Here is an 18,893-nt window from a genome sequence, read left to right as displayed (position 1 = left end):
TTCATAGTTTCTCACCTGTCCCTTGGACTAGTGCCATATGAGTTGATGTCACATGATTGTTTGAGCAACGCTGATACTGTATCGAGCATTTCAGGAAATCTTGAGGCTAACTGATTGTGAATACTGTTTGCCCAACCCTGCCCTTCCGAATTCTTCAAAATAAATCAGTATGTGACCTAGATAACTAAAGCTTGATCTGTAAATGTAAGATGACACCTATATACTCTATTAAACAACATAAAAATGTTCACCTCAGCAGCAATATTTTAATCTGTATTTTAATCTGTATTTTTAAAATGATGAATTTGGTAATGAAACCTCGTCCCATAATTGGGGAAATATGGTTCACTGAATAAAGAGAATCAAACAAGCTGACAATGGGCAACAAAATGTTAAATACATAATGATAGATCATGTGATCATTACGTTTTACTTGAGCTACAGGCATATGATTGGTCCCATAGTTTTCAGGCATCAGCTGTAGCTCTATCTGTCAGCATATACAGGGTCTGCCTTAGAAGATTTTCGGTGGCAGTGAGACACAGTAAGGATAGTGAACATGAAAATTACTAGCTTCTGCATGGTCTATCGTGAAAGGAGTCTTATGACTAGGGACTGGAAAATGTAGCTCCTTTTTTATTATTAGCCACACAAATTTAGAAGTGAAGACAAACAAAGCCTTGTTGTTGTTGTTGTTGTTGTTGTCGTCTTCAGTCCTGAGACTGGTCTGATGCAGCTCTCCATGCTACTCTATCCTGTGCAAGCTTCTTCATCTCCAAGTACTCACTGCAACCTATATCCTTCTGAATCTGCTTAGTGTATTCATCTCGTGGTCTCCCTCTATGATTTTTACCCTCCACACCGCCCTCCAATGCTAAATTTGTGATCCCTTGATGCCTCAGAACATGTCCTACCAACTGATCCCTTCTTCTTGTCAAGTTGTGCCACAAACTCCTCTTCTCCCCAATTCTATTCAATACCTCCTCATTAGTTACGTGATCTACCCATCTAATCTTCAGCATTCTTCTGTAGCACCACATTTCAAAAGCTTCTATTCTCTTCTTGTCCAAACTATTTATCGTCCATGTTTCACTTCCACACAAATACTATCAGAAACGACTTCCTGACACTTAAATCTATACTCGATGTTAACAAAATTCTCTTCTTCAGAAACGCTTTCCTTGCCATTGCCAGTCTACATTTTATATCCTCTCTACTTCGACCATCATCAGTTATTTTGCTCCCCAAATAGCAAAACTCCTTTACTACTTTAAATGTCTCATTTCCTAACCTAATTCCCTCAGCATCACCCGACTTAATTCGACTACATACCATTATCCTCGTTTTGCTTTTGTTGAGTTCTTTGAAAATGGCAAAAAAAGTGCAATATGGGAACTTTGTCACTGGAATGTTTATTTTTGCAAAAACTTCAACACTTTTCCTTCCAAAATGGCCTTTGTTTTCTTCTTTTGGCTGTGTTTGAGCTTTCAAAACTGATTGTTCTGTCAAAAGCAGCAGCAATTTTGCACCGGTGAACTGAGTGCATCTCCGAGTTATGATGTTTCTGGACGTTATTTGTCTTTTCCCAACCAATTTAATGATCATAAAATCTGCAGACTATTAATTTTGACCTTTCGTGGGTATTCATAGCCGTGCAACCCATGCCTCACAATGATACAGATAGAACTGATATGGCAGTTAGTGTAGAACTAGAACCGAACACAAGGTGACTATTTTAACATTATGGGGAGAATTTTGGCACAGCTGAAACATGTTACAAATTTTGTTTTCCACTTGCTATAGCGCAAAGTGCAGGCTTCTGGGATTGTAAGGGTTGCAATCGAAATCTGTGGACCAGGATTATTCGCTTCATTTATTCAAAATAAGAAAACAGTGAGCAATGCACAACACAAAGCACTTGGGAACAGTTACCGCACAATTGCTTGTTGAGTTTAGCAGAGCATTGTAGGAGACTTAATTCAGGCCAGCACTATAATAGTATTCGATGCAACTACGGTTCAAAACATGTCACCTAAATTGCCACAAAATAAGAGCCCACATAATTAGGTTAAGCTAAACATACATACACCCATGTTTCTTTGTCATAAAATGCTAGGTCCCATGGCCAAGTACCATAGTGTGTATCTTAAATAGACCATTCAACTGCCCACAGTTGGCATGGCACCAGATCATTGAGTGCATTGATATGTCACTGTGTTCATGCACATTTTATTTTGCAAAGAGAGATATAGAATGTAAGTAACTCAAAACTGGTTAAATTTTTGATATTTGTATGCAGAAAATAAAGCTATTGCAAACTATATCTGGTAAAATAGTTCATACGGATACAATTCATTACAAAATAGTGTTAATTAAGTAATTTCGCATTTTGAGGCAGAATTTGCATCTGATTTTCAGTTATCGCAAAATGGGAATTTTTCCAGTCTCTGCACATGACATACAGTACAGACATAACTATTTTTTAAACTTTTTTTTAGTATTTAGTAACATTCTTTTATGACAATCTGAAAAGACAGATGGCTATTGACCAGACAGAGGAGGAGGAGTCGAGTTGCAGGCAGGCACAATAAAAATGGATGATCTGCGACTCAATGCCTCCTCTATGGCTATCCTTTCCAGGTGATGTTATTCCATCCTGAATTTTATGTTCTTTAATGTTTTTAAGTATAGTGTGTGACTCATTCTGGGTTTAGGTGTAACAACTCACTTTGTATTTTAATGGTAACATCTTACTTTTGAATTTGAGGAACCCAAATAACAAAACAGCATTATGTTCATACACCTGTTAAAGTTTTTTCACAGATTCACTTGCAACTGTTACAGGCAAATGTGCTTGAAAATGGGCATGATGCCTTATTGAGAAATTTGGCCCACTTCCATGCCTTTGGTTTCATCAATAAACAAAACTTCCAGTTCTAGGTGGGAGAAATTTCTTGTTCACTTCATGAGAAGCCTCATCATGCTCAAAAAAGCGACAGTGTGGTGTGCAATTTCAGTGATTGGCATGATTAGTCCTTTTTCTTTTCCTGACTGTGGCTGGTAATGCAGCAACTAAATTCTCAGGAATACATTGAAATGATTCATAACTCCCCACCCCCGTCGGAGGTTCGAGTCCTCCCTCAGGCATGGGTGTGTGTGTGTGTGTGTGTGTGTGTGTTGTCCTTAGTGTAAGTTAGTTTTAGCAAACTATGGTGCAGAGATACTGCTAAGTTTCCAGGCAAGACTCCAACATTGCCTTACTTACAATGGAGGACATTTGCTGGATGCAGTGTTAAAGAAATGTATTTATTTATTTATTTAAAATTTTTCCCCAAGTGGCTCGTCGTCTTCTTCAAATTTACATGGAATAAAATATTCAAAAACTAATTCTTCAACAATAAATCACTTTTTGAAATCTTCCTGTCTCAATGGTTATCCCCATACATTGCTTTAAGCAATTATCATGCTCCAAACCAAATGGGTCTGGCTAAAATTGCTCCATAAATACAACTGTGTGGTAACTAGAAACATGGCATCTTTTCCCAATGAACTAGTGCTGCTTATTAAGGGTACAGGGTACTTTACTGGCTCAATATTATGTAAAAATCAACACCTATTTCTGTCAGGTACTGTTTATAATGTATATGTTTCACAGATTTTTTGTTGATATCAGGTAACGCAGCACACTTTCTACACAAATTAGAAGTATTTGGAATATTTTTGAACCTGCTTACGGTTATTTAAAAAATTACACAGAAATTGATGCAACTTTTTCCCAAAATGCTTCCTGAAATTGAGGTACCATTTAGTCTAATGTTATACATTTGAAGAAGACCAAAATTTTACCAGATATGCATGACATGATGGCTGAGATACTAAACCTATTTAATTCCACGTATTATGTATATTAAAAGGATAAAAAATATCACATCGTACATTTTAATTTTTAGAATTTTTTCCTAATAAAAATGTTATTTTTCTATAATTTAGTTGATTCTGCAATAAAGCTTAGGTGTACTACATGTATGGACTATTGCAAGTTACAGAAAAAAATTCAAGCAATGCTTTATAAACTTTAGGAAACATTTGTGCCTGAATTCTGAATAATATAACTTGCGGGAAATTGCAAATGAAGATATGAGTCCAATTCAACTGTGCCTCGGAATATCACTGCAGCACTTCTTCATCTTCAAGCTTCCTCTTGGCACTCCTTTTAGCACCTCTTGCTTCTTTGGTAACTTGAAGAGCGAATCTTGCAGCTTCATGCACCCGTTGTCTGTCACATGGAAGCAATTGATCTTCCATATTAGAGACACATTTTATGCCTTTTCTCAGGACTTCCACCCTTCCTATCACTCCATCATTGAAACATATCACTGCATCTAGTACACCAACTTTTAATGTATTTAGTCCTACAAAAACATTCATGGGTAATCTTTCCCATATGCAATGGTTGGAACTTTCATTTGTATTCTGAGTGCCTCCATGAAGACATTTACTAAGCAAAACAGGGTCACTCAGGTCTCTAACAATTGGTTTTATTTCATTCATAACAGGTTCAGGAAGAGAATGCTTATGATGGTATATTTGACCACTTTCTTTTGCTTTTTGGTAATCACACCAAGACTCTGCTCCTTTAGGAGAAAGTCCATGCACAGGGTGGTCATCTGTGGACAACTTATGAAATTAGGTTGCCCATACGACTTTTCTCATTGCCATAACATCATTCAGAGGTGCAGTTAATCTAATGGCCAGTCCATAACTCTGAAGGAGGTCTATTTCAGTTCCTGTCAATCTGCCTCAGCCAGACAGAGATTTTCCATCAGATAGCAACTTTCCTTTCATTTCTCCTTGTAGCTTCCTCAATCTAGCACCCATCCTCTTTTGCACATGTCCACGAAACTCCAGTTTTGTTACCAAGGTACCACCATAAACACTGAACTCATTAATTTTATTGAAAGCTGTAGAGTTCCCATCGCCCAATTTTTAAATTTGGTATATATAGGTCATTATTCATTTGAAACCCTACAATGTACATATCAATGTAATCAGGAAAGACTGTAGAATTTAATAATAAAGTCATAAAAAAATTCGATTTTTCCACCATTTATAAGTACCCTGTATCCTTAAGGGTTTAAGGAGACTAAGCAAGTAAGGTTGTCGGTTTCCTTTTCATTCTCCATGGTGGAATCAGTGTACCCAACAGCATGTGCCTAAAGTAAATTCTATTTGCAAGTGCGATAAAGTTTCATATGGGTACCTACATGCAGTAGGATGTGGGAAGCTGTCTAAAAACCACATCCAGATTGGCCGACACACCAGCCCTCATTGATCCACCAGCTTTATTGCACTTCCCAGGGTTTTCCAAATGAATCTTGCTTGAATATGTCTGTGGAGATAGCTGAGTATCCATGAAATATTACTGACGTAAAAGGCATCTGTCAGTGCACCACACACCATCATTATGGACAAATATGTGGCACTTTAAAAAAGTGCAGGTATTCTCTACAGTGAGATCATAGAAGTTGTGGAGACAAAACTGATTTCTTTCCTTCAATACCTTCCTGGTTCATTATATCAAAAGGACCACATCTGTGCTCGTGATCTCTTCTCAAATCATATTCTCTGTATGACAGATAACTCTTTTTCCTTGTGGTGTCAGTTCACTTGCCTTGACTTGCATTGAATATGCTTTAGTTTCTGTTGCGCAATGTCTGCCTTATAACCCTTCGAAATCAGATTTAGATTTTAAAAAATAAATAATAATAAAAAAAAAGAACTGCCATTCCTCAGGGGCACGTTCAAAGCTTTCTAGCTATGATATTAAACATGGAGGCTCCCAACACAATATGTAGCCACTTCACTGCATATTCATTTTATTTATGCAATATGTTTTATTGTTCCATATATACTGTTTCTTGATATAACTATAAATTAGACTGCACAAGAACATAATGACATTCACTGTCAATGGTTCTGTCATGATATTTCAGAAGCAACAAACAATAGAATTATTATGATGATGAGAACTCGGGAAGAAACCAACAAACAAAATTGAAGGAAGGCTACCACTCACCTGGAGCTGATCGTTGGCTAGTCTTACAAACCAGCTCCCCCCCCCCCCCCCCCCTTCCTCTCTCTCATACACACACACTGGTCCTGGGAAAGACTACTTGTAAGTGTGTTTCATTGTGTATCTTTTGTTGCTATGTAGCAGCACCTGTATGGAATTAATCATCTGATATTTCACAGTTGCCCAGGGCACGCCCAATTGTAGTTTCCATAACATTTGGGGAGGGCTTTCCGATTCCAAATCCAAACAGGACAAGCTAGATGTGGCTACTCTGAAAGTGCTGCGTGGGATGGTGGTCCCAAGAAATGGACAATTAGACATATTGTGGAAAACTGTCCACTGCAGGATTTTAAAGATGGAATGAAAGGCTTGCATTACATGACAAATTGCTGCCATTTGTTTCTCAAATGTAAATATTAATGTGTAAATACATTATGTACCTATGTGTGTATGTTTTATAATGCAATATGATGATAATAGCTTTAAAGTAGTAACTTCAGACTAAAGAATGTTTCTCACTAAAGTGAATGGTCTTGCCACAGAAATTAAAAGAGTAAATACCGTAATACAGAACAATTCTGCCTGTTTGAAACTTACATTTACAACATACTGCAGGATGAAATTAGAGTTAGGGAGTTTTATTCTTTGTGAGTACTACAAATCCCATGCAAAACCAATTTTTATAGATGACAAAACCTCAAGTTATACCTATGGTGCCCAGTCTCTGCTGCAAAACAGGAAATGTGTATAGAACGAAATTTTCACTCCACAGCGGAGTGTACGCTGATATGAAACTTCCTGGCAGATTAAAACTGTGTGCCGGACCGAGACTCGATCTGCCAGGAAGTTTCATATCAGCGCACACTCCGCTGTAGAGTGAAAATTTCATTCTAGAAAAATCCCCCAGGCTGTGGCTAAGCCATGTCTCTGTAATACCCTTTCTTCCAGGAGTGCTAGTTCTGCAAGGTTCGCAGGAGACCTTCTGTGAAGTTTGGAATGTAGGAGACGAGGAATTGGCAGAATTAAAGCTGTGAGGACGGGGTATGAGTCGTGCTTGGGTAGCTCAGTCGGTAGAGCGCTTGCCTGCGAAAGGCAAAGGTCCCAAGTTCGAGTCTCGGTCCGGCACACAGTTTTAATCTGCCAGGAAGTTTCAGGAAATGTGTAGTTTAATATTAGGGTATATCAACTGGTCTCAAAATAATTATAGGATAATTATCTGCCGATAGGAAAGTGCTATCTATTTTCTTTGCTCTAGGGGAGTGTTGAAATGCACTTGTGTCAGTACCCAAAACACAGTCACTGAGAAGTAACACATGAAACAATATCACATGCCTCAAGTCACTGAGCCAACTCTACAGCACACAAATGCTTCTTTTAAATATGCTAAGGAAAGTTCTGGCAGAATGTATATAATTTAACACTAAAGAAGGCTACACAATGGATAGACTAAAGAAGGCCACACAATGGATAGCAGAAGCATTTGAGTCCCCAACAGGTGTACACACACACACAAAACACACACACACACACACACACACACACACACACACACACACACACACGAACGTACGTACATACATATATATATATATGTTTTCAGCCATTACAATGTAGTAATGCAGGTGCAGGTGTGTGTGTGTGTGTGTGTGTGTGTGTGTGTGTGTGTGTGTGGGCGCGCACGCGTACTCTGGGCGCGCACGCGTACTCTAGTTCATGAAAGGAGAAAAGATTTGTCTGAAAACTATCAAAGTTTTCATACTTTTTTGTGTACCTTTCGACAAATTCTTCTTTTATCATAGCATGTTAGGTAGTGGCCCAAAATGTTGCAGACTGTTTAGCTGCAGTAGGATTTACAGGTTTTGGGCCTACAGCCTCGATCTTGCGTCATTTTGTCTTTACTTCTTAAATGAAGACTTGGCTCAAACAGAAATGAATTAAGAGATACTGCAAGTCTAACAAGGTGTGTGTAAAACTGCCTAATGGTTTTTGGAGCAGCTGTCTGTAACTGTTGCTGAATAAAAGATAACAATTTTACAGCATCAGAAAATGAAAGGACAGGAGATGCACCTTTCAGGCACATGTCACTTTTATTTATCCATTTTACATGTGAAAAACTTTTGTCATTTAAATAAAATTATACAGACAGTAGTTTACAGCATGAAATTTCTTAATTAAGGTTCCTCACTGGAACCACAAACATTTTTTCCTTGATCCCCTATGTTAATAATAGATAACGAAGTAGTTGAATTTTCCACAATAAAATTAATATAGTATATGCTTATTACGAATGAAAAGAAATTAGCCACTAGCAGTGATGTCCTGTGAACCATGACTCATGGTGTAATTTAGTCACTAGCTCTCTGTTGCTTTTTAGCACTTGTGATGCACTCTGTTTATCATATATAATTCAGTACTCTTTTCTTGTCTGACAGAATAGGATTACTTGCAGTAAAATTAGTTTCATCAAGGATATCTTTAGAATTCTGTTTATTTGTCAACATTTTAAGTCTCAGTAAGACTGTACAGAATGGAGTAAACAAGTAAAATTCCTAGTACACAGTTTCTGATGTCAAAAATGCTTGTGCAACTGACACAGCTCCAGCTTTGGACTGAAGTGTGAAGGATGTTTTAATACTTCTCATATTTAAAGGGACTGATAAGATATACTGGTTTGATTGCAATGGAGGTTACCTTAGGTTTCAAATTTAGTGATTCTGTTTAAAAAAACACACACTTACGTGGCTGCACTGTGCCAACTGAACACACAATACCTGGACTGCAGTTCGGCAGGTAGAATGAGGCGAGAGGTTGTGTTAGGTGGGTGGATATGGGAAGAAAAGATGCAGAAAGTGGAAAGTAGTGTTGGAGAAGGGTGACTGACAGCTCGGAGAGAGGCAACGCATGTTCAAGATAGGAACGGTAAAGGTAGAGGCAGTAGGTGACCAAGACAGGAATGTGACACAGGAACCAGAGCCAGGGAGTTCATGCAGCACAAAATAACTATGCTGCGGAGGAGTGTTTGGAGGGAGTGCTCATCAGAGGAAGGGAAGACCGTCGAGTAGAGGGTGTCAGTGCAATGGGTCAGCAGAGAGCGAGGCCCAGATGAATGTGGGAACAACGGGTGTGTTGCAAGAATATCTTCAATCTGCATTGTTCAGAAAAGTTAGTGCTGGAGGGAATGGTCCACATGGACCAGGCTGTGAAGCAGCCAGTGAAATCGAGCTTGTTATTGTTCAGCAGTGTGTTGTGCCACAGTTTGGCAGTGGCCATTCATTCAGGTGAACAGCTGGTTGGTTGTCATACTGCCTTGTAAAGCTGTGCAATGATTGCTGCAGAGTTTGTATACAACATGACTGCTTTCACAGGTGATCCTGCCTCTGATGGGATAGGGTAAGTCTATGATAGGACTGGAGTTGAAAAAGCTGGGCAGGTTGACTGGATAGGTCTTGCACCTGGGTCTTCCAGAGATATGTGATCCCACTGGGAGTGGCAATGGCATAAGGATGGACCAAGATGTTGTGTAGGTTGGGTGGGCGATAGAAAGCCACTTTAGGAGGGGTGCAAAGGATCTTAGGTAGGGTGTCCCTCATTTCTGGTCATTATGTTAGACAATCAAAGCCCCAACAAAGGATGTGGTTCGGCTGTTCCAGTACATCATGGTATTGGGCGACGAGAGGGTGCTCTTTTGTAGCTACGGAGCATTGAAGCATGTAATGATATGGCATATGAAATATGTTTGCGGACTAGGTTTGGAGGGTAGTGCCTGTCTGTGAAGGCCCTCATGAGACATTCAACATACTGGGCAAGGGAGTTCTTGTCATTGCAGATATGCCGTCCTTAGGTGGCAGGCTGTATGGTGTAATTTTTTTGGTGTGGACGGGATGACAGCTGTCAAAATACGGGTGCTGTTGATGATTAGTGGGCTTGAATAGGGATAAAATTATGGATGGAATCATAAGAGAGATGGGTGTCAATGTCGAGAGAGGTGGCATGTTGGACTGAGGAGGACAAGGTGAAATGAATGGGAGAGGTGTTGAAGCTGTAGAGGAATGAGGGTAGGGTGTCTTGGCCCTGAATCCAGATCATGAAGATATTCAATGAATCTGAACCAGACAAGGGGTTTAGCCTTTTTTTTTTATTATTATTAATTTTTTTTTTTTTGTGGGGGTGGGGTGGCGTGGGGTGGCAGGGCAGAGTAGAGTAGAAAGGTTTCTTTTGGATTGTCTACAAAGAATGTCATAGGAGGATAACTGTCAACTCATTTCTTACATCTCTAACCAATTACATCCTCAAATGTAACAATTTTTTTTTTAGGAGAAAATATATAAACAAATCTGTGGCACAACCATACGCACCTGCATGACATTCAAAAAGAGCATTCTTTTCAAGTTATGAGAGGAAAATGTTTTATCTTTTCGATTGAGACGGCAAATTCGTAATCAGTATTCCAAGAAAAATGAATTGGCAGATTTTCAGAACCTTTCTAAAACTTCTCAGATGATGATAACCATTTTCCAGTAATATGACAGGATACGAATCCTGTAAGGGCCACCTTTGCAGAGTTATTGAATAACTGTGTTACAATGCACATGTGGTCAGTAGAAACAATAAAAATGGCACCCACCCAATTTTCTTCATTGTTCCCTTTTTGACAGTCTGCAGGTGGTAGGAGTTTCATTTTGTGTTGCATTACCTTAGACAAACAATGGAAAATCCAGGATGGAATAACAATATAAATTAGGGTAGATTGTTACTCACCCCACAGAGAGAGCACTGAGCAGTGAACAGGCGAGTTTAAAATCAGACTAAGCTATTGGACAAAGTCCTTAATTAGATTTGAAAAAACACACACACATTCCTAAAGGCACAACTCACTCACACATGGCCGTTGTCACCTCAGTGCCCGGAGACAACAGTAGCCGTGTGTGTGTGTGTGTGTGTGTGTGTGTGTGTGTGTGTTAAATCTGGAGAAGAACTTTGATAGCTTAGTCTATTTTTAAATGTGCCAGTCTGCCACTCAATGCATCCTCTATGTGGTGAGGAGCAACCTATCCTAATTCCTGTTGTGAGAATTACTTTAGAGTAAGAGTGGAAGGAAAGAAAGAAAACAAGTAGGATTTTTATGTGCCGTTTACAAAGAGGTCATCAGAGATAGAGCACAAACTCAAACTGAAGGCGGACAGTGAATTAAATTGACCATATGCTGTCCAAGAACCAGCCTAGTAGTTGCCTTGAGTGATTTTGGGAACTCATGGAAAACCTAAATCAGATGACTGTTTGGGGATTTGAACCACTGTTCTCCTGAATAAAAGTCTGGTCTGTCCTCCTGAATAAAAGTCTGGTGTCTTACTCTGTGCCACCTTACTTGGTAGTGAAATTGAAACCCATATAAGATAACCTAAAGCACAATCCATTCATATTTGTGCACAAAGAAATATGTATGCTTCAGTAAACCAAATATGTTCAGGCATTTTGTCTCTCACTGCCCAATGTAAATCTGCATGTATTATTCACATTCACTTTTGCAATGTTGCCCTTATGTGACGAAACCAGAGGTGTACATATTATTTACCCACTATTACAGATGGTGGTGTTTATAACACAGCCGAGCACAGGTGAAACAGACCTCGGAGCAGTCATACAAGTCCGGAACCGCGCTGCTGCTATGGTCGCAGGTTCGAATCCTGCCTCGGGCATGGATGTGTGTGATGTCCTTAGGTTAGTTAGGTTTAAGTAGTTCTAAGTTCTAGGGGACTGATGACCTCAGATGTTAAGTCCCATAGTGCTTAGAGCCATTTGAACCATTTGCAGTTACAGATGAGTACTGAGTTCATATCATTTCCCACAGTAGCCTTAAAAGGGCCTGACGATAATGATCACATGTACCAACAAAATAGGTTCACATTGTTATGGACATTGTTATTAACACCCATATTGTTTAGGAGCTGTTATATTTTTACTAGGGATGAACTGTACCTTTTACTTTTTTGTAATGACTTACACTGGTCTCAAATACTCATTATTTCATTCTCCCTGTTGCAGGAATCCAAGTAATGTTGTAAGCATTAGGTGATGAATTTAGTGAACTGTGATATGAGGATGTAGACAGTGTGACACATGGAAGTTTGGGTCGGTCCTCGGAGTATGTATGGATAGCCAAGACGGTTAAGGCAACCACTTGATATAAATGGAAAACCCAGATTCAAGACCCAGTCTAGCACATATTTCCATATGTCATTATTGGATAGTACATCTGTACCTAATACAGCTGTTGTCAATCAGCAAATTAATTTTGAATTACCTGAAGGATATAAAATATAATCTGATATTATGTAGTTCATCAACACGCTGTGGCATTATAATGTTCACCCTTATGTAAGTGAATTTTAGTCAAAATGCATTCTCTCCTTACTGTGAAATTTTCACAGAGCTTCCATGCCACATTCCCTGTTTTGCCACATATCACTTATTATTCCTGTGTACTTAAAATGATTCGCTAATGTTGTTGGTTACAATCCTAAAAACACTGATCAATATAAAAATAATACAAACCTTCATCTGGATCCTGTCCCACTTCTTGCCTATACCACTGGGCATCATCATCTTCATTTTTCATTTCCTGTTCTTCATTTGCTTCTTCAACTGCCTTCCGCATTAAAATATCACTTTCCAGTTGTCCTTTCTGCATGCCCTTCAGTGATTGCTGCTTTAAAATTTCCTTCTTTTTCTCCTTTGCTGCTTTATTTTCCATCTGAATCTTCTTTCTCTTTTCCTTAAGTTTTCTAGGAGAGAAAAATAATTATCTAGGTAATAAATAATAAGGAAATAAGGTATTAAGTTAATAAATAATAATTCTCTAGGTAATAAATGATATATTATTGCTATTATTTGATGTAAATGTTGCAAAATATATATGAAAGACACAACTGTGTATACTTTTCAAAGGCTTTCTTAAGGGTCACAATTTATTTATCCAGTTAAATAATTTTCATTTATAAATATCCGAATGGGCGCCAGATGAAGGATGGATAATCATCAGACACATGGATGAAGTCAAGAGTGGTATATGGAACATGGTGCACCCATGTGATGTTTGTGTTTTATAACAGGAGAGTGTATGCTATAGTGGCCTTTCTTTCTTTCTTTTCTTTAACTACAGAGAAAAATTAATGAAGACTGTTTACTCAAAAATTCACTGACAAGTATTCAACTAAGTTTTATTTTACATTGCTTCATGTTTCTTCAGACAAAGAAGATAAGAAATTTTTGTTGACCTGTACATATTTATTGTTCATTAATAAAAATTGTTACAATATTTGCCATGCCTGTGATCCACACTTTACTGATAAATGGCTATAAGAAAAAATTTTATCTACATATAAATTTTATCTACATATAAATGGTTTACATTGTATAGTATGTGATAGGAAAGTTCAGAGGCAGAACATACTATCATATGCATAGATTTTTTTAAAGTATCTGCAGTTCAATGAATATTTTAGATGCACTTTGTACTTTGCTTAGAAAAACAGCTGAATTTTATAGAAAGCAACATTTCTAACTGTTATCAAGCTATCACAGAGAAACAGTATGCTGATAGCATCCATATATAAGTTGTAGTGGATGAGAACAATGACCTGATCACTAGTATAATTTCATGGAGAAATATTAAATTATCAACCCATAGGACATTAATTGTTACACTGCAGTTTGCAGTAACAGTAGTAAAACATAAAATACGAATTCTAAACCCTACAAATGGTCCAGTGACATCCCAAAAAGATTTATAAGATAATTCCATAAATGTTTCTTTTTGCACAGAATAAAAAATAGTTAACTGCTCAAGAAGAGTTTTGCAGCACCTAAATGTCTTGCAGGGAATTTGTGGTTTATTGAACGGAAATCTCTTCTTCAATACTTGTTTGACTACAGGAAATTGCAATGCACAACCACCTGTGTAATGAGGGTAAAAGTAAACCTGCATTCTCAATGTAGTTCAATAGAGAGCACTATCTCTTCGATCATAAATGCGGCAATGTAGCCTACCAACACTGTTCGGTCTTTGAAGACAAAGGGTAATTCCATTTAAAGCTTTGGCCATGGTGAGTTTGTTGTCACATTATGGCAAGCAGGACTGTCAGTAAAGGAAGCCATCTGCCAAATTTAGAAATGACATATCACTGTCATCTGAACACTCACCACTATCGTGAGACACAAAAAATTGAAGATATGCCACTTGCAGTCACCCACAGAGAACACCACTAGCAGATTATGGAACACAAACCTGTCATTGGCCGCACTGTTACTGAAATTTAAAAGTTGTTATGTGATTTCTTGTAACTTTTACCATTCTGATAGGATAGTTTTAGAACTTAAGTTGTGTGCAACCTGTTACCTGACTTATTACATTTTATATAATTGCAAACATATTTGTTCAGATGCAGACTCTTTACAGCAATACACCACCATTCTCACCTCAGTCTTCACTGGACTTAAGGGTGGTAGGACGTCAAACGGGCCGACTTGGGGCAGGAGAGGCACCACAGGACATTTTAATTTGCACTGTCTATACTTGTACAAAAAAATTCATAAAACTTTGTCAGCATGAGCAGGAAAGATACAGAATTCACACTCATAGCAGTGCAAGTTCGAAAACATAACGAAGTGATTTCTTTTACATGTGAAATTTCATGATTTTTTTCAGTTACTAATGGCAGCATTTGTGCTATAGATACACTTTTCTTCATAAGTAAGACAGATTCTTTGATGAATTTCGCACAGCATACAAACCATACTTAAAGGTGAATGAAACTAGAATTTTCCAAATCTATTAAAAACTGGTAAAAATTGAGGTAATTAACTATAAAATTTGTGTTTTTCCTAAACATGAAGTTTAAAATATAACAGCTCATTCGTTTTTTCATAAATTAAATAAATTCTAGAGTTTCATATACCTGTAAGTATGGTATGTATGCTGTGCAAAACTCATCGAAGAATCTCTCTCTCTTGTGAAGAAAAGAGTACCTATAGCAACAAATGCAGCCATTAGTAAGTGAAAAATAATGAAATTTTGCACGTAAAAAGAAAATTATTTTGTTATGTTTTCGAATTTCTACTGCAATGAGTGTGGATCCTGAATCCTTCCTGGTGATCCTGACAAAGTTTTATGAATTTATTTGTAAAAGTATAGACACTGGAAATTAAAATGTCGTGTGATGCCTCTCCTGCTCCAAGTCGGCCCGTTGGACGTCCTACCCCCCTTAATTTCCACACCAGCCTGGTTCAGAAGCAGATCACATCCAATCATGGTACTGCTGATTTCTCCAAAACAACACTTGGCACTTACTAGGGAAACTCCCCATTGCACCCCCTTCGATTTGGTGGTATTAGTGGTAAAATGGAACCGGTGGATAGCCCATCCAAAACTGAACACAGATCAAGCATGAAAATAGGAAGAAGGCGTACTGAATTGTGAAAAAGAAGAACATTCCAAGCACAGGATGTGCAACATCGAGCAAATTGCTAGAGCCACTGCGTCATGGTTGTGTGGCTGCGGTGTCTGATTACAAATAGGGAGATCCGTGTTCAGACCTACCTTGTGCCCATTTTTAATTTATTTTTTCACAAACTTATGAACTGTCCATCTGGTCACTGACATGTCTGGTCTCCTCTTGTAGTCTTCACAATTATCATACTATAAGTTGTTTGTAGAATGAGTCATGTGGTAAGAATATATTACTGTCACAAGTAAATGTGATGAAAAGTGAGAGGAGGCAAGATGCCGATAGACCTCTTACAGAATGAAAACAATAAATAAATGGGTGTGAACTATGTTACAACAAAGGGATTCAGAAGTCAAAACTTCCAAAACAAAATGCAAGTGTCATAACATGCAATACCTGTGTAGAACAAATAGGAGATACAGTATCGGAGTCCTTTACTTACACCTCGCAGTTGCAAACTTATGTTACACAATGAGACAGACATACCGGGTGATCAAAAAGTCAGTATAAATTTGAAAACTGAATGTCAATTTTTACCTCTCTATCTACATTATTCCGTGGTTTATTAAGTTTTCAAATTTATACTGATTTTTTTATCACCCTGTATATTTGAATGCGGCGAACAGACACGTCAATGATGGGATGAACAGTTCATAATTTTGTGAAAAAAATATAGGACACAAGGGAGAATTGAACCCAGACCACCTCCTTCACAATTCAATTATTTTTCACATAACCACGAAGGCACTGCTATTCAAATGCACTCATTATTGTATATCTTGAACTTGGACTGTTCACTGTTTCTATTTTGCTTCTTTTTTTTTCAGTTCAGTACACCTTCTTCCTGTTTTCATGCTTGATCTGTTTCAGTTTTTGAGATGCTGTCCACTAGGTCATCTTGACACTAAATCTGAGGAGGGTGCCATGGAGAGTTAGTTTTATCCTGGCCTTGAATGTATTAACCACCTACTTTGACAAGGCTACCTAAAATCATGCCCTGAAATGAGTCCTTTCTGTCTGACATTTTGGCCACCGCCAAATGCTTTTTGTCGCCCTCCCAATCTCCGCAATAAACTTATCAGACACTATGATGTGAGTACCTAATCACTAAGAAAATAGCAGTAATGAAGAAGCTGACAGGCTGGTCTGGGGAAGCGTGATGACTCCACGTCTTGGACTAGAACCAGTCCCAACTATCACTAAGGCAATCGTAAAATATGAACTACTTGTTTTAATAAGGAGGCTGCATGTAGAACATTGCACTAAAACCCAAAAGCAAAACAGTGTAAGCTGATGACACCGAAACTATGCTTAAAATGAAGTTCTGTAATCCTAGGCTTTAACAGGAGGCAGATTACACTCGAGTAATGATAAGTATAACGACTGGCCATGGGAAATTTAAGAAACACCAGTACACAATGGGAATAGAGATAGGAGGCTCTAAGTGCAGACTATGTGGTATGGGGGATGAAACTGTACTCCATTTCATCTTCCAATGCAAAGCACTGGTGACTGAAAGAGACAAAATATTTGAAACATTAATTCCTGAAGGAACTATGCAAATGGAGACCTAGTAAAGGGACTCCTACAACTCTCTAAGGATACTGGTTATGTTTATTAGAATGACAGGGAGATATACTGAACAATGAACACAGTTTCTGTGTGGGTAACAGGGAGATAAGACTATTATTATTTTGTCTCCCTGGTTAAATCAAATCAAAACCACCTTCATGGCAGTTATGATTCTGAACTTACAAATGTTTATAACTTAACAAAAGAAAATCTATGAAAGGATAACAAAGATGGATTGCTACTCACCATATAGAGGAGGTATTGAGTGGCAGACAGACACACGGGAAAAAAAGATAGCTGGATATTATAGTTATCAAGTCAGGCCTTAGTACCCAGAGATGACGATGACAGTGACAGTGTGTGTGTGTGTGTGTGTGTGTGTGTGTGTGTGTGTGTGTTTTGGTTTGTCTACAAATGTGAAGAACTCAGTCCAATATCTATCAAACAATTTTTTTTTAATGTGGCTGTCTGCCAACCAACACCTCCTATAATAGTTTATAATTACACAGAGATGGCCATTAGCTAATGGATCTTTACAATAGTTTCTTTGACCGTAAGCATAGGGATAGAGGAATAATGCTTAGAATATAGAGCAAAGTGTGTCACCTTTTCTCTTCCCTTTTCTTCTTAATCAACTGTTTTTCTTCTTCAGTCTTTTCAACAAGTTCATGGAAGAGTACTTCCCCTGTCAGCAGACCCTCTTCAATCTTGATTAACTGAAATTTAAGGAAACAGGGTGTTTCTCATTAACCAAATTATAATGAGTGCATATGTATTCTATTCAAAATAACAGAGAATCTAATGTATTTCTGACTATAAATACTGTAAGTAGACTACCATCAAGCAAAGGGCAACCAATACGGCAAAATGATACAGTCAACACTTTATACTTTTACCTTTTAATTTTATCTTTTGTATGGAGTTTTTTTATGGACCACAATTTGATTTCCAACAGGAGCACAAATTTAAATGTTACATGGAAGGCTATAGTACATTTTCCCCCCCCCATGAACCATGGACCTTGCCGTTGGTGGGGAGGCTTGCGTGCCTCATCGATACAGATAGCCGTACCGTAGGTACAACCACAACGGAGGGGTATCTGTTGAGAGGCCAGACAAACGTGTGGTTCCTGAAGAGGGGCAGCAGCCTTTTCAGTAGTTGCAAGGGCAACAGTCTGGATGATTGACTGATCTGGCCTTGTAACAATAACCAAAACGGCCTTGCTGTGCTGGTACTGCGAACGGCTGAAAGCAAGGGGAAACTACGGCCGTAATTTTTCCCGAGGGCATGCAGCTTTACTGTATGATTAAATGATGATGGCGTCCTCTTGGGTAAAATATTCCGGAGGTAAAATAGTCCCCCATTCGGATCTCCGGGCGGGGACTACTCAAGAGGATGTCGTTATCAGGAGAAAGAAAACTGGCGTTCTACGGATCGGAGCGTGGAATGTCAGGTCCCTTAATCGGGCAGGTAGGTTAGAAAATTTGAAAAGGGAAATGGATAGGTTAAAGTTAGATATAGTGGGAATTAGTGAAGTTCGGTGGCAGGAGGAACAAGACTTCTGGTCAGGTGACTACAGGGTTATAAACACAAAGTCAAATAGGGGTAATGCAGGAGTAGGTTTAATAATGAATAGGAAAATAGGAACGCGGGTAAGCTACTACAAACAGCTTAGTGAACGCATTATTGTGGCCAAGATAGATACGAAGCCCACACCTACTACAGTAGTACAAGTTTATATGCCA

The 18,893-nt window shown here is 38.3% G+C and overlaps 2 protein-coding genes across 3 annotated transcripts in view; one reads left to right on the top strand and one right to left on the bottom strand.

The window, feature by feature from the left end:
- The window catches only part of LOC126260111 (phospholysine phosphohistidine inorganic pyrophosphate phosphatase-like), a 54,912-nt gene extending 42,286 nt beyond the window's left edge, over positions 1–12,626 (top strand). For both annotated transcript variants that reach the window (XM_049957360.1, XM_049957350.1), the window contains one exon: positions 12,116–12,626. The gene's annotated coding sequence lies outside the window, so the exon portion shown is untranslated. The remainder of the gene's footprint in view (positions 1–12,115) is intronic.
- The window catches only part of LOC126260105 (protein Peter pan), an 85,165-nt gene that overhangs the window by 11,531 nt on the left and 54,741 nt on the right, over positions 1–18,893 (bottom strand). Inside the window, exons 6-7 of the mRNA XM_049957339.1 lie at positions 17,755–17,864; positions 12,626–12,855 (exon numbers count right to left, since the gene is read on the bottom strand). Of these exons, the coding sequence (XP_049813296.1) occupies positions 12,626–12,855; positions 17,755–17,864 (340 nt within the window). The remainder of the gene's footprint in view (positions 1–12,625; positions 12,856–17,754; positions 17,865–18,893) is intronic.

The sequence above is a fragment of the Schistocerca nitens genome, chromosome 1 (genome assembly GCF_023898315.1).
Source record: "Schistocerca nitens isolate TAMUIC-IGC-003100 chromosome 1, iqSchNite1.1, whole genome shotgun sequence".
In the NCBI taxonomy this organism is placed as follows: domain Eukaryota; kingdom Metazoa; phylum Arthropoda; class Insecta; order Orthoptera; family Acrididae; genus Schistocerca; species Schistocerca nitens.
Note: the sequence above shows the minus strand (reverse complement) of the source record. Positions and strands in the feature narration are given on the sequence as shown.